The following is a 21,407-nucleotide window of genomic DNA, read 5'->3' on the forward strand; positions in this document are numbered from 1 at the left end:
TACTATCCCGCTACCTACCTGCCCGTACCCTCCATTCCTCTGGCTCCGGTTTGCTCCACATCCCCCGCCCCAACCGCCCTACCATCGGTGGCCGGGCCTTCAGCCTCTCAGCCCCGAGGCTCTGGAACTTCAGCCCCCAGTGCCTTCGCCGCCTCCTCCCTTTCCTCCTTCAAGGCCGGTCTCAAGACCTTTCTCTTTGACCGTGCCTTCAGCTCCCCTCTTAACTCCATTCAAGGACTACCTACCTGGAGTCCTGTAGCTCAGTGGTTAAAGCACTCGCTTTGCAAGTGAGAGACCTGAGTTCAATTCCAGGCAGAGGGCGAAACCTTGGGTAAGTTTCCTTACTCCACACAGAGCCTAATAATAATAATCCCTCCAAAAACCAAACACAATAATAAATTGGTCATTTTTAATCTACGACGGTTTGTGGGACATTGCTGTGCGCAATTGGCTGCCGCGTTCGCCCACAAACATATACAGTCAGTTCACTTTACAGTGTGTTCTGTGAAGCGTTTTGGGACGTCCTCCCAACGTGAAAAACGCTATATCAAATGCAAGGATTATTATTACCCCCTCCTCGCCCCCTCCCTTCCCTCCCCTCATCCTGACTATTTCCCCCCTGCTCGGGTCCTGACCCAACTTGGGACGTCCTCCTGATGTGAAAGGCGCTCTATAAATGGAATCTTGTTGTTGTTGTTGAATTAAACCTCATTAAGTATTGGTTCTTTTAAAATATATTAATAATAGCTATCCAAAATCTTAACTCAAACATATTAGCTTTACATTTTGCTATTAGCTTTGCAAATCGGGTGATTTTCAGAAGATGAGACCTCAAGCAATACATCATCGCCACATTAATGAAAGTTAATACTATAAGATTACCACCACAATATTCTTAAATAGGAATACAGCATAAATCATTGTAAATGAACATTTAAATTCAATGTCAACATTTATTAAAACAACTTAATTACAGTTGATTATTTTGTCATTGAAATTCTACCTAGTCTTAGCCTGTAAGACCATCTTATCCTAAAATACAGGTCTTGATTTGGAAGCTGGTTTCTTTTTAAGAACTGTAAGGCAATGTGGTGGAGGTGGAAGAAGGTGGTCCTGGTCAGGGACTGGATGTAGAGGAGGAAGGACAGCTGGAGGTCGAACCAACGCCTAGATTGCACACTGGTTTGGTGAGTCTAACGAAGAGCCCAGGGAAGGTTAAGGAGTTCAGATCCGCAGGAGTGAAGACGGTGACGGGAGCCAAGGAGTATGGCTTCCGTCTTATCCATTCAGCTGCAGGATGTTTGCACTCATCCAGGCCCTGATGTCTGCCCGACAAGCTGATAGAACATTGGCAGGTCTGGAGTTGGTACTGCAAGAGTAGATTTGTGTGTCATCCGCACACATGTGGAAGTTTACCAAGTGTCTGTGGATGACATCGCCCAGAGGGAGCATATAGATGAGGAAAAGAAGAGGGTCAAGGATGGAACCTGGGATTCCCTGCAGGTGACCGGGCAGGGGCTGGTGGAGAAACCATTTGCCGAGATTAAGTGGAGGCAGTTAGTTAAGTAGGACTCGAACCATGTGAGTGGATTCTCACTAAGGTGGATGAGGGAGGAGAGGCAGTGATGGAGGATGGTGTGGTCAACTGTGTCGAACACGGCAGTGAGATCCAAGAGGACAAGGAGGCAGAGATAGCCCTGGTCACAGATTGAGAGAATGTAGTTTGTGACTTTGACAAGTACTGTCTCTGGGCTGTGGGCAGGGCAAAATCCAGACTGCAGGGGCTCGAGGAGAGAATGGAGGAGGAGGTGTGACCGAAGTTGACCTGCAACAATGCGTTCCAGGACTTTAGCAAGGAAGGGTAGGTAGTCCTTGAATGGACTCTAGCAGCCGTTAAATTCCTCATCTGCACCTATAAATTTCATCATGCCATTACACCTCCCTATCTCTGTGACCGTCTCCTACCCCACTCTTCTGCTCAGTTCTCCACCCAGCTAACTCAGACCTGCTCTGGATAGAAGAACCAAATGTTAATGGATGGTACAATACAATATATAGGGCTTTCCACATTGGGAGATGGCTGGGCACCCCAGCTGGGGGTGGGAGTCGAAGAGGGTTTGGAGGGAAAAGATAACTGAAAGCATGGTTAAAAAGGTACGTCTTGAGACGAGGGGAAAGGGTGAGCAAATCGCAGAGACTCCAGGATAGAGTTCCTGAGAGCAGGTTCAGATTGCCTGAAAGCCAACGAAGGAAGATTGACAGTAGCAGCTGTATCAATTTAAATAGATCCCAATCTTCACCAACAGGACTAAATTTAGAATAATCACTCAAAAAAGCCATGACTTATTCATACTATGAAACAGAAAAGTACAAATTGCAGCACAAGCCACTCCATAAGCACAGATTGATTTGTTAAAAATAGAATAGGATAAGGATCAATTGTCCTATTTTTGTAAAGAATATACAGTGCTTCTGGCAAATTGTAACATGTCCCTCACATTTACAGGTTAAAAATGTCTGCCTGTGATTTATTCACATGATTTCAATTCTGAATTGAACGTGGGATGGTTAAATAAAGCATTTTGACTACCCACAGGTCTTGTTCGTGATAAACTCATTATGAACAGTTCATTTGAGTCATTCGAAAAGCTCTACCACCTGACAAACGCTGCTGAACACTATTATTGCAAGAGACAGGAGATAATTGGACACCAACGAGTGAGCAAATATCACAATTCATAGCATATTGACGCATCATTATGTTTTATTGAACTATTAAAACAACCATATAAAATTGCCTCTAATCTTCCTGGTATCTTTGTTTTCCTACATAATAAAGCTGACAACAGTAATTTTAAGGAGTTAAACATCAGTGCACTCTAATTAATGCAAAGGGAATTCATTTACTTGTAATAAATGCATGAAATTACAATTCTTTACAATTTTGAAAAATGAGCTTCGGTTCAAATTCTAATTCTAAAATGTATTTAATCCTTCAATTTAATCCATAGTTCATTGAGTAGGCATTCTGTAAATGTGATTGTGTCTATAAGAAGCTATAATAAGTATATCACAAAAATATTTGTGTCTTTTGGGGGGAGGAAGACAAAACATGAACTGGAAAGAACCAAAAAAGTAAAGTGGCAACTACAGGGTCCGACTGGCTATATGGGAAATCGGGAAAAGATAGTGCCCCTGTGATTGGCTCCCGATATTTACCACCCCAGCTCGTTCCCTTGTTCTATTGTCTTGATGGATCCTAAAGTATTGACCTGGGTTTACTTTTTCAAACCCATTTAAAATTTTATACACCTTTAAATAATATTCTCTCAAGACTGTAAGACTTTTAGACAGTGCAAATTGCCCTGTTCACTTAGACACAGTCACTACACTTTAAAGACATCCCCCTTTTGTGAAAAGGAGTTCTGTCAAATTTAAGGATTATTATTATTGAACATGACAAAGGTACTGGATACGGGAGAACTGAATTATTTTCCATTGCGAGAGTATTAATGTTCATTGCAATAAAAATATTTTCCACAACAGTGAATAGTGCCAATCTTTCTGTCTGGTATTCTTTTTCAGTCTTTTTTTAGTGCAATAAAATTAGTTCACAGATCCATTCATGCAACTACCATAAAGAGGTATTCAGTTAATGGATTTATTCTCTATACACTGAAAGTACTTTCCTTTTAATATGAACAATTCAATAATAATAATAATCCTTGCATTTGATATAGCGCATTATCACGTATTCCAAGACATCTCAAAGCGCTTCACAGAATATACTGTAAAGTGAATTGACTGTATATTCTGTGGGCGAAACGCAGCAGCCAATTGCACATAGCAGTGTCCCACAAACAGTCATAGATTGAGTGATCAAATTATTATTATTATTTTATTTATATTATACTATTATTATTTTTACTTTTTTGAAGGGATTATTACGCCCGGAAAACCGATCCGCCAATCAATCAACTAACAACCGGTTTCCTCCTTTCAGCTAGGTAAACAGAGGTGTGTGGAGTAAGGAAACTTGTCTAACGTTTCGCACTGCCCCGGGAATTGAACCCAGGTCCCCTCACTTGTGAGGCGAGTGATCTAACCACTAAGCTACAGGACTGCTTGGCTGGGTTCAATCACTGTGCTGGTTAGCCGCTTAGTTTAGTTGCGTCTCTCAGGAAGCGCCTGGATTAAAGGCAGGCAAATAAAAGGCACAAAAGTAGCAACAAAGTGGTTCAGGCAAATTGTCATTGATACTGATACCATGACCAATGTTTGTGATGATGTGGTCATAGGCGATAGAAGCTTTTTATGTTGAAGATGGGTGTAACCAGGTGAGAGGGGATTGGAGGAGGGCGCCATACTGAAGTTTTGCCTAGGGCGGTAGATTGGTTTGAGTGGCCTCTGACTATACCTAGACAGGAAGTGATGCTGGCAACCCTTCCTGCACATAGCACACATGCTCATCACGCAGTAAGTGATGGCAGCCATATTAATAACACAAAAACAGAAGTCACTGGGAATACTCAGCAGGTCAGGCAGTATCTATGGAGAAAGGAAAGTGAATTAACGTTTCGGGTCTATGACCCGAGAGTTCACAGCGACTTCTGTTTTACATAAGAACATAAGAAAAAGGAGCAGTAGGCCATTCTGTCCCTCAAGCCTGCCCCGCCATTTAATAAGATCTTGGCTGATCTTCTAACCTAATTGCCTTTACCCGCCCTATCCCCATATCCCTTAATACCTTTAGTTTTTAAAAATCTATCGATCTAAGTCTTGAATATGTTCGATGACTGAGCATCCACAGCCTTCTGGGGTAGAGAATTCCAAAAATTCACTACCCTCTGAGTGAAGAAATGTTTTCTCAACTCAGTTCTAAAGGGCTGACCTTTAATCCAGAGACTATAACCCCTAGTTTTAGATTCTCCAACCAGTGGAAACAGTCTCACACTATCTTCCCTGTCAAGACAACAACAACAACAACAAGATTCCATTTATAAAGCGCCTTTCACGTCAGGAGGACGTCCCAAGGCGCTGCACAGTTGGGTCATGACCCGAGCAGGGGGGAAATGGTCAGGGTGAGGGGAGGGAGGGAGCAAGGAGGGGGAAATGGTCAGGGTGAGGGGAGGGAAGGGAGGGAGCGAGGAGGGGGAAGAGAGTCGAGAGAGGAGCTGAAGGCACGGTCAAAGAGAAAGGTTTTGAGACCGGCCTTGAAGGAGGAAAGGGAGGAAGCGGCGAAGGCACTGGGGGATGGAGTTCCAGAGCCTGGGGGCTGAGAGGCTGAAGGCCCGACAACCGATGATAGGGCGGTTGGGGCGGGGGACGTGGAGCAGACCGGAGCCAGAGGAACGGAGGGTACGGGCAGGTAGATAGGGGGATAGTAGGTTGGAGAGGTAGGAGGGAGCAAGGCCGTGAATGGCCTTGTAGGTGAGGATGAGGATCTTGAATTCGATCCTCTGGGGGATGGGGAGCCAGTGGAGGCGAGCGAGGGTGGGAGTGATGTGGTCCCGAAGCCTGGTGCGGGACAGTACACGAGCTGCAGAGTTCTGAATGACCTGCAGCTTGTGGAGGGAGGTGTCGGGAAGGCCGGCGAGGAGAGAGTTCCCATAGTCCAGCCTTGAGGTGACAAAGGCGTGGACCAGGGTTTCAGCAGCGTGAGGGGTGAGGTAGTGCCGTAGTCTGGCGATGTTCCGAAGGTGATGGAAGGCGGTGCCAGTTGTGGTGCGGATGTGAGGGAGAAAGGACAGCTCAGGGTCGAACAAAACGCCGAGGTTCCTGACTGGCTTTGAGAGGTGGAGAGTGCAGCCTTGGATGCTGATGGTGTCAGCGCCTGAGGTGCGGAGGCGCTGACGTGAGCCAATCAGGAGGGCCTCGGTTTTTCGCACGTTGAGCTGAAGAAAGTTGTCTCTCGTCCAGGACTCGATGTCGGACAGGAAGCTGTCAGGACATCGGTGGTCGTGGAGTTGAGAGTAGAGGAGGAAAGGTAGAGTTGGGTGTCATCCGCATACATGTGGAAGTTAACTCCATGTCTGCGGATGATGTCACCGAGGGGGAGCATATAGAGGGTGAAGAGGAGGGGACCGAGGACAGAGCCCTGAGGGACACCACATGAGACAGTACGGGGGGTGGAGGAGAAGCCATTCGTTGAGACAAAGTGAAGACGGTGAGAAAGGTACGACCTAAACCATTCAAGGACAGTGCCTTGAAGGTTGAGGTGGGAGGACAAGCGGTGGAGTAGGATAGCGTGGTCGATATCTTAAGATATACCCATAAGAATCTTATAGGTTTCTATAAGATCACCCCTAATTCTTCTATATTCTGGAGCATATAGGCCTAGTCTAATCAACCTCTCCTCGCAGGTCAATCCCCTCATCCCAGGAACCAAACTAGTAAACCCACGTTGTACCCCCTCTAAGGCGAGTATATCCTTTCTTACATAAGGAGACCAAAACTGCACACAATATTCCAGGTGCGGTCTCACCAAGGCCCTATACAATTGCAGTAAGACTTTCCTACTCTTGTACTCTATCCCCTTTGCAATAAACGCTAACATGCCATTAGCCTTCCTAGTTGCTGTACGTGCCTACTAACTTTCTGTGACTGGTGTACAAGGACACCCAAATTCCTCTGCACACTAACACTATCTAGTCTCTCCCCCTCTAGAAAATAATCGGCTTTTCTATTTTTTCTACCTAGATGAACAACTTCACACTTCCCCACATTATACTCCATCTGCCACCTTCTTGCCCACTTACTTAACCTGTCTATATCCCTTTGCATCCACCTTGTGTCCTCCTTACAGCTTACTTTCCCACCTAGCTTTTTGTTTCAGATTTCCGGCATCTGCAGTATTTTGCGGGTTATATTAATAACAAAGTTTGTTATCATGGGGTCTGTTTTTATATTACACAAACTATCATTCTGCTGGGAATTTAAGTATAAGAGGGGAGTAAATGACCTCCTACTTATATATATATGGCTCTATGATCCTTTATTATAAACAATTTCAGTACTCAACTGCACATCATTTCTCTCATGAGAACAACACTGTGAAACAAGGATATGAAGTGTGTCAATTACTGTTTGCAGAATAAAGAACAAAAAGTCCTTCCAAAAATTAAAAAAGATATTTCAAACAAATTCCATCAAGTGATTTCCAAGTTGCTGTCTGAATTTGAGTAGGAAAGTAGGATATGAAGGTTATTATTATTATTACTATAAAGATTGTAAATAGTCAGGAATCTTTTTGTTTAGAAAATTATACCACATAAATCCTTCTAGGTATCCATTATATTCTAATATAATAATGGAAAAACATAGGAAAGTTAAATGGCGTTTACGGATTTTTGCTGAAAGACACATGAATTTTCAACTATCTGTATCTGTCAGTTGATTTCTAAAAAATACATTTCTTGAAGAAATACAGGATAGGTTTTTGGTTTATATCATCTTAAGTGATTTTTTAATAGACCAATCGCACATTTCAAAATCGCATCACAATACACAGAGGGATTCAGATAGGATCAGGTTATAGGGTATATACTGTAGATGGGACAATGAGTAACCTGTTTGATTCAGTATATTTTTTGACAGGGAAGAGCCACAGAAGTTGTATCGATAAACTGTTTCACCCTCAAAATAAACAGTCAATCCACTCTACAATTTACCCTGTGAAATGCTTCGAGAATGTCTCAACAACGTGATAAGACCTGTATATCAAATGCAAGGATTAAACCAGACACTATCTCTATCATTGTGCATGTTACTTTTTTTTAAATGGAATTGTGAACTCTCAGGCAATCATCATTTACTATTCAGTAGGTATGTTCAACCAAGACACCAATGGAACACATCTAGTATTCAACCTATTTACTTGTATTTTAGCACTGCTTTAGGCATCTCTGTTCCCAAGGAAACATTAGTGGACATTCCACTAGGTGCAATGCACAAACATGAAAATCATATTTGATGGGTTAAACATTCAGCAACAATATCGGTTGGTACAGATATCACCCAAACCGAGATCCTGATTAGAATTGCTAGCTTTGGAACACTTTAATATTAATTAATGATTTTAGTCATGCTCTATTATCATTACAGTAGGAAAATATTTTGCAAAAGTACAAACCTTTTGACAGCATCTTTCTTTTGGCTATCTATGCTGTCCCACCATTTGGAGAAGTACGAAATCTCAGTCCACATAAACCTCCTACGAATATCTTCCTGTAGCTTCACCACCATGTTATTTAGGATATGCTGCGTCTGATCTCTGTAGTAGTCATCAAATGTTTTCAACCAACCTGGCAACAATCAATAATAATGTGGCATTATTATAAAATGTATTAATTTCAATATCTTCCATGACTCCATAAACCATAAGCATCTCATATTATATGAAATGCAAGAATTATTATTACTATTACACTTAACATTTTAAAATACAGTAGTCATGTTGATATCCCTCTGATTCTTGAGACTTGTATTTCAAAGTTCACCTTTCCTTCTTAAAAAATTATTTGTTTATCCTAGCCCTAAAAATGTGATGTCTCCAACCCTTCAAATTACCACCTTACATCGGGACATGCCAAAGTGTACAAGTTATAATCAAATTATCCATCCACTCCAATACAAAATTTGCATAGCTGCTCCACTGATAATCATCACACCTATGTGTAGGATTTTGCACCATGAATGTGTAAAGAATTTATCATATGGTCATTCACCAATTAATAATAATCCTTGCATTTGATATAACACCTTATCATGTCTTCAAGACGTCTAAAGTGCTTCACCAAATATACTGTAAAGTGAATTGACTGTACATTTTGTGGGCAAAACGCGGCAGCCAATTGTGCACAGCAGTGTCCCACAAACAGTTTGAGTGACCAATTTATTTACTCAGTTTGCCTACAACATATAAAGTCAATTCACTGGACAGGATATTTTGTGAAGCGCTTTCTGAGACATCTCGAAGACATGGTAAGGCGCTATATAAAATGCAAGGATTATTATATTCATGGCAATTTTATTTCCTTCCTAATCACCTGCAAAGCCCCCCATGGCCTCGCCTCACCCTACCTCTGTGACCTCCTAACCCCCTACCAACCTGCCCACTCCCTCCGCTCAGCCGGCTCTGGCCTGCTCCACATCCCCCGTATCACCTGCCCCACCATTGGCGGGAGAGCCTTCAGCCACTCTGCCCCCAACCTCTGGAATTCCATCCCCAATCACTCCACCTCGACCACTCCTTAGCCTCCTTCAAGTCCCACCTCAAAACACTCCTCTTCAACCATGCCAGCAGCCACTATACTTCCCCTCCCCTCCCTTCTCCCCCCCCCGATCCCTGCTCGGGTCTGAAATGCTGTACACTGTCCAGCCCCTTAGGACGTCCTCCCGATGTGAAAGGTGCTATACAAATGTAATCTTGTTGTTGTTGTTGTTATCAGTGCTTCAGTTAGTCATTCATTTTCTGCCTCTTTTCCATCAGCCCAAGAGTTCCTCAGGGATTGTTTTCCCTCTCCCACTTTGTTTCTTCTTCACATTAATGGCCTCCACCCCTTATTAGTTTCCTTCAGATTGCTCACCATCAGTGCAAATGTCCTTCATTCCTCTTGCAATAGATAAATCACCATCAATGGGATAATGAAAATCTAGTTTCTTTGTGTACTTCAAAGGCAGTTTCTGTTCGTCTCCCATAAGTCCTAATCAATGGCCACCACATCTTACCTCTTTGATGGTTTTACTATTCATCTTTCTTCATCCATCAACATTCTTGGTCTTATTATCTCCTCCGATCTCAATGGAATGCTTATATCTCCTCTATCACTAAATCTGACTCCAAGCAGCTTGGCTTCCTCTTTTCTGACAAACACTTATTTATTCTTCAATAACTCTTAACGCTCTACATGCTCAATACTTGAATAGATTGAATTTCGCCCACAAAATACAGTCAATCCACTTTACAATATATTCTGTGAAATCCTTTGAGACGTCTCAATGACGTGATAAGGCTCTATATTAAATGCAAGGATTATTATTATTGAATACTGTTTCAGTTTTTGAGGAAGCTCTTCCGCTCCAGATCAGAATACAAAAAGAACTCATTGTCTGACAGATAATGCTTCTCTCACCTCTACCCTTTTTCTTCACTCCTCTATCACTCCTTTTTCTATCCTTTCTCTATTTTATTGATACACTATGGCTCTTCCAAGGTTTCCTCCTTTCCTGTAACTCTAAATACGCCTTCCTACATTCTCATCCTCCTCTTTTCTCCACTGTGAGGAAATTAAGAACAACAACTTGCGTTTATATAGCGTCCTCCTTGCCGGGTGGCTTCTCAGGTCGCTTAACAATGGCGGAACCCAAGGCCAAGGCAGTGGGAGGGGGAAGGTGACCGTAGACACGGTCAAAGAGGAAGGTCTTCAGGCGTGACCTGAAGATGGGGAAGGAGGGGTCGAGGCGAACGATTCGAGGGACACGGAGGAGGCTGGACCCAGTAAAGCGGAGGCAGCGGGTACTGCTGTGGCGAGAGGAGGTTAGAGAGATAGGGGGATGCCAAGGAATGGAGGGATTTGAACATTAGAGTAAGGATCTTGAAGTCGATCCACTCTGTCTGAGCCAGTGGAGTTTGGCAAGGACTGGAGTAATCGGGGTATGAAGTTCGGTGTGGGTGAGAATGCAGGCGGCGGAGTTTTGAATGAGCTGGATTTTGTGAATAGTGGAGTAGGGGAGACTGGCGAGGAGGGCGTGAGAGTAGTCCAGCCGAGAGGTGACAAAGGCATGGACCAGGGGTTCGGCAGCTTTTGGGATGAGGTATTGTCGGAGACGGGCAATGTGGTGGAGGTGGAAGAAGCGGTGCTGATCAGGGACCGGATGTGGGGGTGGAAGGATAACTGGGGATCGAACCTGATGCCTAAGTTGTGCATGAATTCGGACAGGTCAGGTTGGTTGAGGAGGTCGGAACTATGGGACAGAAGACGTCAACGGGAGCCAAAGAGTATGGCTTCCGTCTTATTGAGGTTTAACTGCAGGAAATTTGCACTCATCCAGCTCTTGCTGTCCGACAGACAAGCTGACAGAACATCAGGGGACTGGGGGTCGCAGCTGGAGGTGGAAAAGTAGAGTTGAGTGTCATCCACATACATGTGGAAGTTAACCCCATGTGTACGGATGACATCACCGAGAGGGAGCATATAGATGAGGAAGAGATGGGGGCCAAGGATGGATCATCGGGGTACCCCGCAGGTGACCGGGTGGAAGTGTGAAGAAAAGCCATTTGCAGAAATGTAATGCTGGTGATTTGTAAGATAAGACTCGAACCAAGCGAGTGTGGTCCCACTGAGGTGAATGATGGAGGATAAGCAGTGGAGGAGGATGGTGTGATCGACTGTGTCGAACGCGCCAAAGTTGGCCAGGAGTACAAGGAGGCAGAGGGAGCCCTGGTCAGAGACAGAAAGAATATTATTTGTGACTTTCACGAGTGCTGTCTCTGTACTGTGGGTAGGGCGGAAACTAGACTGGAGGGGTTTGAGTAGGGTGTGGAGGGAGAGGTGTGCGCAGTTAGTTGGCAACAACGCATTCCTGAGCTTTGGCCAGGAAGGGCAGGTTTGAGAAAGGGCAGTAGTGACCGAGGTTGGAGGGATCGAGCGTACGTTTTTTTTAAAGAGGGTGGTGCTGACGGCGATTTTGAGGGGGAGTGGGTCTGATCCTGAGGAGAGAGACTGGTTAATAGTATTAATACGTTAAAGAAGTCTCAAGACTTAACCTTTCGACTGTGCTTTCCGTCACCTTTCCCCTTCCACCCTCCTAAGAGCTCCCACCAACTGTGTGAATTATTTTGAGATTCCACCCACATGAAAAACACTTTATAAATATAAAAAATATTGCTCTTAATTTAAAAATAAGAAAAAAACAAGAAACTGCGCTTAAGGAACATATTATGTTTATTCACATACAAGGATTGTTCATTACATTAAATAAATTGATAGATATTTTCCTAATTTCTTTAATTTCATTAATTGATTGAACCTTTTATCTGATCTTCCAACTGGAGGCTCAGCTCAGCTTACAACAACAACAAATTTACATTTATAGAGCGCCTTTCACGTCGGGAGGATGTCCCAAAGCGCTGAACAGTCAGGTGTCGGGGCCCGAGCATGGGGGAGGTGGTTGGTGGTGTAGGGGTGAGGGAAGGCAGTGAGGTGGAAGGGAGACCAAAGGCACGGTCGAAGAGAAAGTTCTTGAGACCGGCCTTGAAGGAGGCAAGGGAGGAAGCGATGTGAAGAGACCGTGGGATGGATGGGCAGAGAGGCTGAACGTCCGGCCACCGATGGTAGGGCGGGTCAGGCAGGAGACATGGAACAGGCCGGAGCCCAATGAACGGAGGGAGCGGGCAGACTCGTAGGGAGTCAGTAGGTCAGAGAGGTAGGAGGGGGTAAGGCCATGGATGGCCTTAAAGGTGAGGACGAAGATCTCATTCATGAACAACAATGACTGACTGGTAGAACATACTCATTGCTATATTGGAAGTATTCCATTTATGTACAAAATTATTGGTGCTCTACTGTAGATAATGCTACAATTTAAATCTGCAAACTAAACTGCTTGGTTAATGGTAAAATAGAGCGTGTCAACTATTGCCTTGAATATTTTCTACAATAACACTTTTGTACTATTATGTCAACTTGCCAAAAGAGGATTAGTATCAGCATTAATCTGAACCATTGTGCATTTGTTGGTAAATGAAAAACCAGATCGAATTCAAGGAAGAAATTAATACTCAACATCTGACTTGGCTGATGAGCTACACAGACAGCACTGAAAGTAAATCTTGCCAATCTTTTGAAATTAATTCCAGAGCATCTTCTATTAAAAGATAATGTTTGAACCAATAGATTTTATATAAACAGGTTTGTCTGTACAGTGAACATCCTGTGAAATACATCAGACAGATTCCCAATGGGTCGCAGTACAAGTTATGTGCTGTTCCACCTTTGATATAGAGAGCAGCCTCCAAAAGTCATATCCAACCCTCATTGAAACTGGTCAGGTTTTCAGTTACATTAAAAGAAAAAGAGATGGAATAAGGCCAGTGAAGGTGGAGTTGGGTGTGGATATGACTAATTATGTTACACAAGCTGCAGAAGTACTAAATAAGTCGTTTTGCCTCAGTTTTTAGTAAGGAGGAGATGAGAAATTTATTGGATCTGGAAAGAAAACTCAAGTGGTGTTGCAGAGCGAAGTTGCGACAATATACATATCACTATCACGGTTGCTGAACAACTGTGCAAACGTAAGGTAAACAAATCCCAAGGGCCGGATAAATTGCATACATGGATCATTAAGGAACTAAGCGAGGAAATTGCAGCAACTATGGAACAAATCTTTCAGAAATCACTGGATACTAGAAATGTGCCGGGGGACTGGAGAAAGGCAGATGTTACTCCTATTTTTAAAAATGGTAGCAAAAGTGACCCAGGACACTACAAACAAGTGAGTTTGATGTCCGTTGTGGGTAAAGTTATGGAGACTCATTAAAAATAAGATCATGGAGCATCTGGACAGTTATACAATTATGAAAGATAGCCAATATGGGTTTATGAAGAGGAGATCCTGCCAAACTAATTTACTGGTTTTCTTTGACTGTGTGTCAAACAAGCTTAATAAGGGTAAGGCAGGGCATGTTGTATATCTGGATTTCAGTAAGGCCTCTGATACAGTTACTCATGAAAGGCTGGTACTGAAAATAAAGAAAGCGGGAATCAGAAGCTGTATCTTGCAACCGATACGTAATTGGTTGACCGAGAGTACCAAAAATGCTGGTGGTACACAAAATGTCATCAGGCTGGGAGAATGTTACCACTGGAGTTTCACAGGGGTCTGTTTGGGATCTCTTATTTAACATCTTCATAAACCACCAGGAATTAGGAGTCACAAGCACAGTGGCTAGATATGCATATGACACAAAGCTAATGAAGGTGGTAGACTGCAAATATGAACAGGATAGTTTACAAGAGGACTTATAAAAAATAATCCTTGCATTTGATACAGTGCTTTTCATGTCTTCGAAATGTCTCAAATCGCTTCACAGAATATACTGTAAAGTAAATTGACTGTATATTTGTTGGCGAAACGTGGCTGCCAATTGTGCACAGCAGTGTCCCACAAACAGTCATGGATTGAGTAATCAAATTATTATTGTTTTTTTTCCTTGACGGATTATTATCAGGTGTGTGGAGCAAGGAAACTTGCCCAAGGCTTCGTCCTGCTGCAACTTCAACAATCTTGGAAATTGGGGAAATCAATGGCAAATTAATTTTAATGTAGAGAAATGCAAAGTGCTTCACAAAAAATCCAGGAAGGGACTATTATTTAAATGGTAAGAAAATATTCTGTACAGAAAATGAAAAGCACCTGGAGATCCTGATTCACAATAATTGAAGCTATTGCAATAGTGCTCAATAGCAGTGAATAAGGCAAAACAGATGTTTAAAAGGGCAACATTGAGCCGAAATAGAGGGGGTAATCCTGCCACTTTATAAATAACTGATGCCACTGCAGTTGGAATACTGTGTGCAGTTCTAGGGACCACCTTATTTACTGAATGTTGGGACAAAATAACTGGGGTTGGCAGGATCCTGGACCATGCTACTTGTTTGGCGTAGGAAATAGTTTATGCAACACCAGTGAAACAATTCAGAAATCAGGAAGATATCTCTGAACACAATACATAGTGGACTAGGAGACCAAATTGGAGCTGGGTGGGGAGGGAAAACTAGAGGGTGAGGGGAAGGTGGCCGAAAGCACAGTCAAAAAAAAGTCTTAAGAAGTGTTGTGAAGGTAGGGAGAGAAAAGGCAAGGTGAAGTGACTTCCGGATGCAGTTCTTGAGAACAGAGATAGAATAGCTGAAAGCTCAACCGCATTTGGTTGGGCGGATTAGGCAAGTGACATGAAGCAGTCCTGTGCTGGCTGAGCAGAAGGACTTTTAAGAGAAGTAGGGTCTCCAAATTGGTTAGCGCAAAGCCATGGAGGCATTTAAAAGGGAGGACAAGGATGTTGAATTCGATTTACTAGGGGATGGGGAGTCAGTGAAGCCAAGCAAGAATGATGGTGATGCGTTTTCGGAGCCTAGAGTGGGAGAAGAAACAGGCATCAGAATATTAGATTGACTGCAAATTCTGTGGAGAGGAATTGAGAAGTCAGGCGAGCGGAGTGTTAGACTAATTTATAATTTTAGGTTACACAATAGGAATTTCTTCTGCTACCTTCAAATCTGAAACTATGTACAGGGCCCTACTGTATTACCCAGAGTTCTGTCAAAAGGTTTTAGGTTCAAGCCCCACATCAGGACACAGTCTCAGCTAACACTCCTATATTGTGCTGGGCGAGTGCTGTGTTGTTGGAGGTGCTGTCCTTCAGATGAGATGTTCGAGTGAGGACCCACCTCCCAGTTCAGGTACACATAAAAGATCCCATGGCACTATTTGAAAAGAGTTTCTTCTAGTGTCCTGGTCAAAAATCTTCCAGATTAAATTGCTCACTCACTTCATGGCTGTTTGTGCAACATGTGTCCACAAAATAGTCACTTTTACAGTAAATCCTATGAAGCATTTTAAAGCATTTCAATGAATGATAAAGGTGCTATATTAAATGTAAGGATCATTGTTATTATAACAAACTTGTCATATCGCCTCCCTCTAACTCAACTGTATGACACACCTGACAATGTAATAATAATCCTTGCATTTGATATAGCGCTTTTCACGTCTTCTAGACATCTCAAAGCGCTTCACAGAATATGCTGTAAAGTGAATTGACTATATATTTGTGGGCGAAACGCGGCAGCCAATTGCGCTTAGCAGTGTCCCACAGTCGTGGATTGAAAATGACCAATTTATTATTGTTTTGTTTTGGAGGGATTATTATTAGACGTGAAAGCCTGAATAGATCTGGGAGTAAGATTTGAGCCTTCTATTAGCAAGAGAAGACTGGACTGAGATCTATAAACTGCCTGAATGCAAAATTTGATCTAACACAGCTTCCTAAAGAGATTTTCTGATAATTCTATCGACCTTGAAGGAAAAAGGTTGGTGGATTTACAGCAGAAATGATGGTAAATCCTCCGCCTCCCATCTCCAGGCATTCTGGCAAACTGTTTTTGAGGGGTTAAGTATTAATAACTGGCCTCTTAACCATAATAGTTTACCACAATTCTGTCCAATGCCGATTCAGCCCGATTCAATTTTGTTGCATTAAAGTCAGGGTCAAGAAGAAATCATTTGCCATTGGTTATTTATCACCCTAAAGATCAGCTTTGCTCAGTTGATAGCACTCTCTCTTCTGAATCAGATGTTGTGGGATCAAGCCGCATGTCGGAACTTTGAACTCAAACACCTAGGCTGACACTTCAATACAATGATGGGGTGTGCTGCAGTGTTGAAGGTGAGATCCTCCGGTGTTGTGGCCAACAGTTCCCCCAAGTAAAATTAGTCGTCTTCATGGCTGTTTGTATACAAATTTGTTGCTGCATTTGTCTACAAAATACAGTCACTCCACTTTACAGTATATTCTATGAAGTGCTTTGAGACTTTGTCCTGATGTGAAAGGCATTATAATCAAATGTAAGGATTATGATTATTAAATTATTATTATTATCAAGCAGGGAAAGTTTTGCACCAACTCAGTGCAAAAACATCCCCAGAAACCTTACTAAAAATGACTAAAAAAATGAGAAAGCCTATACTTCTCCTCCAATTCCTTTCACTGAATTTGCCCTATATGACTTAAATGTCCTCAGGGAGATGAACAGGTACAGGCAAAAAACAATCAGAGAAACAGCAATGCAAAATTTCCTCCCCGCCCCCCACCCCAAGTTAAACAAATGAAATTCCAGAATTTTATTCAAATGGTACACAAATTATTTCGGTCACATTCCCCCAGTCACTGCAGCAAAAATGTTCTGGAATAGAGTGCACATTCTCGCCCTGCTCAGAGACTAGTCTGTCTCTCCAAGTTCTGCCAAGTGCGTTACCTTGGAGCCAGTTCAACGCCAAGGAGACCCCGCTTATGTTCTTCCCTCCCTCCCCAGGGGATAGATCACTAGTTGGTCATTTGACAACTGATACATGCAGGTTTGAGCCTTCACCAGATGGAGAACATGTACCAGGAACTCTCTATAAGCTTCCTGATGAGCAGCACAGTTCAGCTTAATAGGGTTATGTGGCTACAATTACTGTGCAGCATACAATCCTGTCTAGTGGATCACAATATTTGCTTTCAGAATTAATGTAAGCTGTTTAAGTAACCAGGCCTATTATTGCGATACTGTTTACCAGGAAGCTTGCAGGGATTTTTCCCGCTCAGCTTCTGTGAGAATTGCAAACCAAGGTCTTAATCATTCTGTGATGATCTCAATTGCAAGCTATGCAGTTTTGGCCGGTTAAATTCCAGCAGTATCCCAATAAATACTCTGGGGACCACAAGCCTCAGCTCTTCCAAACTTGCAACTAATAGTCTTTAAAATTAGGTAAGTAGAGTACGTCCTTCCAGAAAGAGTGCACACTCCATTCCAGATACAGAAACATTTCCACATATAGGTGGCACATATATGTGGAACTCTCAGTCTGGTTTAGATACTCTTAAGCATGGTGATGGGTGTCATGGAAGTAAAATGAAGAGCTGATTTGGTTCTCCCCAAGGTTGGTTGATGCTAACCGTGACCAAAAAATCCAAGTGAAGGTTTTGAAATGTTTATGAAGAAAATAGTCAAAATTATGAAAGGAAAATGCACACAGTCATGCAAGGATAACTCTAATAAAAAATAACGAAACTTAAATAACTCTAAGTTGCTCAGATTCATGACTGACATTTTGAATTCACTGTTGATCGTAAATAACAGCCTCTGTAATTATGGTAGATTTTTGCCAGAGCTCTTGAAGCATGTTGTACCTGTGCATACTTGCTATTCAATTGTTTGTTCCCTCATTTTATATCTATTGTGATTTCTGAAAAATGCATTTTAAAAACCTGTTGAAGCCTGTGGCAACTTAAACAGAATTGAATGAATTCTGCTCCTTGCAGTTTCAGATCATCAAATGCTCATCAGTCATCATCAACCACTACTCATTGCATTTCATATGGAGCCTGAACACGATTGGCGCTTATCTGTCATTTGATATAGTGTCCTGGTTGTTGACTGTTCAGCGCCTTGGGACGTCCTCCCGACGTGAAATGCGCTTTACAAATGTAATTTTGTTGTTATCAGGTTTTGAGGTGTCTCAAGGCGCTTCACACAATATACATCAAATACACAGCAGAGTGGAGGATCAACCTGTTTCGTCCACAAAATATAGTCAATTCACTTTACAGTATATTCCATGAAGTGCTTTGAGACATCTCGAAGACATAAGGCACTATAGCAAATGCAAGGATTATTATTATTATGTTCCATCACACCAAACATGCTTGTGCTCAATTCACAATAACACTGATTTCCATGTGTGCGTGTGGAACGAAGGTGTGTTACTAAACTGATAAATACTGCGCAAATAGTTTTCTGTAATTTCTCAATTGTGGTGACGTGAAACACTCTATACAAATGTAATTTTGTTAAAGTAAAATTCTCTCTAAAATATACTTCCTCCACAGGACCCAACTTTTAAAATCAGATAGCTCTGGAATATTACTTATCTACAGAATTTTTTACATTTATACATTGACGACAACAACAACTAGCATTTATATAGCGCCCTTTATACCGGATGGCGTCTCAGAAAGCTTACTTTAAACAGTGAGGGATGGAGATCCAGAGGCTGGGGGAAGAATGGCAGAAGGTCCGTCTGCTAACGGTTGGGAGGGCGAGGCGGGGGAACGGGAAGCAGGCCAGAGCCCACTGAGAGGAGGGAGCGAGCAGGTTGGTAGGGGGTTTAAAGGTTGCAGAAGTAGGGGTCAGCGAGGCCATGGAGTGCTTTGAAGGTGAGGATCAAGATCTTGAACTGTATCCTCTGTGTGATGGGAAGCCAGTGGAGTCGAGCGAGTATGGGAGTGATAGGGTCACGGAGCCTAGTGCGGGAGAAGACAGACTGCACAGTTCTGGATGATCTGCAGCCTATGGAGGGAAGGAGTTGGGGAGGCCGACAAGCAGTGAGTTTGCATAGTCGAGCCTCGATGTTATCAATGCGTGTATGAGGGTTTCAGTGGCCTGCGGTGCGAGTTGCGGAGATGGGGGAAGGCAGAGCGGGTCATGGCCCAGATGTGGGGTAGAAAAGATAGTTGAGGGTCAAACAAGACCCCAAGGTTCTGGACTGGCTTAGTAAGGTGGAGTGTGCACCATGGATGGTGATGCTGTCAGTGCCTGAGGTGTGGAGGCGCTGACGGGAGCCAATCAGGAGGGCCTCGGTCTTGTTGACGTTCAACTGTAGAAAGTTAGTTCTCATCCAGGACTTGATGTCTGACAGACATTCTGTCTGATATTTTAGAACAATCTAAAAACAAGAACCAGTCCAGTAGCCTTCCTTTAAGATGTGACAAAAGTACTTTTAGTAGCACATCTAAGTAAAACCCAAACCACCTCTGCCTTCCGCTTCCTCTTAGCAGCTTAATTTCACATCAAACTGGTTAAAATATCATTTTGTGTCTCAAAATGGACCATTACATGACAAATAATTGCCTGATTTTATCATAATACTTTGCATACACAGAAAATTCAAAACCAGCAAGTCAACTGTATTCGAGATGTAATTTGATGAAAAGCTAAGCCCTAATGCTAGTGATCAGACAACTACATTTCAGTTCTTCCTACAATGGAATCTTTGTTTTCTGTGCTGATTGGATACTTTCCCAATTCTCCACCATATTTCTGACGGCAGGAATGGACAAGGCACAGGAGGTTTGTCATCAGATCAGCAGCCAGGGTTAGAGTAAGAATAGGAGCAGAAGAAAAGAAATGTAGTATGAAAGTAAGTGAAGATTTACAATATTGATTCATCATCAACAGAAATTGAGAGCGTTAGTTCTATAAATGCTTCAATTTCAGCAGCTTCTATTTAGCTTGCATTGCAATTTCTGTACTCAGATTATTAGGATGATGTATTAAAAATAAGAACGGTTTCTACTTTTTTCCCCAACTACAGGACATTTTCGAGCAGTGTGATTAAGAACCTCATTACTAATATAAGTCATGCCAATGATTTCTCATTTGAACAGCACATTACACCAAATCAGACATTTTTTTCTTAAAACTTGATTATCGGTCAATTTCAATTATCCAATGGGAAGAGAGTGATGGGGAATTTACCCTCCATTATGGTGGATAATCGAGATTCCACTGTAATTGAGCAGATTATATGACCATTTTTCACACGCTCGCTTCCAGGTTATATTAAATTGATTAGTTTTTGGACATTTTGTATCTGTACCAACTCCATTCTAGCCAAACAGTGTATTTCCTGATAGCAATACATCCACCTAATACACAACCCACTCAATCAGGTGGCATTTTGGCTAATAATGCCTATGGCCTTGCGATCACATTCTTTTCCTCTGTCAGTTCCTATAGCTGTGTTCCAATTTCTACTCCTAAATATAGATTCTTCTGTACATAGCTACAGTCATCTCAGCTTTGGCTTTCTAAAAGGCCTTTTCTCACATGTAACCCATTCCTTTGCCTTTTAAGAATACCAAACAGTAATACCGGTCATGTCCCTGTCAATCACAATCAGCACAATACTAAAGTGGAATTAGCCTCACACTGACCTTGTGCCATACACATATTGCAGTTCTCTGAGGGGTGCATCTTTTTGTGGACAAAATGTATAAGGAAATATCTCTCTTGGATGAGAATTAATGCAATTATCTCTGCTAATTGCCCCTGAGCTGAGATTAGAATTTAAACACATCTACTCTGTGTGAAAATTTATTTCAAGAAGAAAATAGAAAACTGCCAACTCTTTGCAGCAAAAATATAGTATATTATGTAGCCATTGTGGATTATTGAATTGAGTATGTGGAAGAATGTCTCATGCACAGTTGATGACAAAGTCTGACTGTTACTATCCTGAATTCTGCCTTATTAGTTGTAGTCATCACCATGTCAAACATAAAAGAGATGCCTTGATCTAACTTTCCTTTTGATCCTTAATCTTTTTGGTGATGACATGAGTCATGTTAATTTTGCCACTAACATAGAAACTCACAGCACAGAAGGCCACTTAGCCAATCATGGTTATGCTGACTCTCAGAAAAAGCCAGCCATTTAACAATTATGCACATGTTTATCGAGAGAGTCTGATGAATCTTAAAGAAGGCAGAGGAGCTGCAGTACTGTTCCAAGTAACCAGAGTATTCTTGTTGTCAGAATCATTCTCCCACCAAAGGAATAACAGCACTGTACAATACACTGCGTTTC

At 42.4% G+C, this 21,407-nt stretch overlaps 1 protein-coding gene across 1 annotated transcript in view; it reads right to left on the minus strand.

The window, feature by feature from the left end:
• The window catches only part of man2a1 (mannosidase, alpha, class 2A, member 1), a 122,762-nt gene that overhangs the window by 83,858 nt on the left and 17,497 nt on the right, over nucleotides 1-21,407 (minus strand). Inside the window, exon 3 of the mRNA XM_042333961.1 lies at nucleotides 8,132-8,303. Within this exon, the coding sequence (XP_042189895.1) occupies nucleotides 8,132-8,303 (172 nt within the window). The remainder of the gene's footprint in view (nucleotides 1-8,131; nucleotides 8,304-21,407) is intronic.

Source organism: Callorhinchus milii, unplaced genomic scaffold, assembly GCF_018977255.1.
Source record: "Callorhinchus milii isolate IMCB2004 unplaced genomic scaffold, IMCB_Cmil_1.0 Scaffold1, whole genome shotgun sequence".
In the NCBI taxonomy this organism is placed as follows: Eukaryota; Metazoa; Chordata; class Chondrichthyes; order Chimaeriformes; family Callorhinchidae; genus Callorhinchus; species Callorhinchus milii.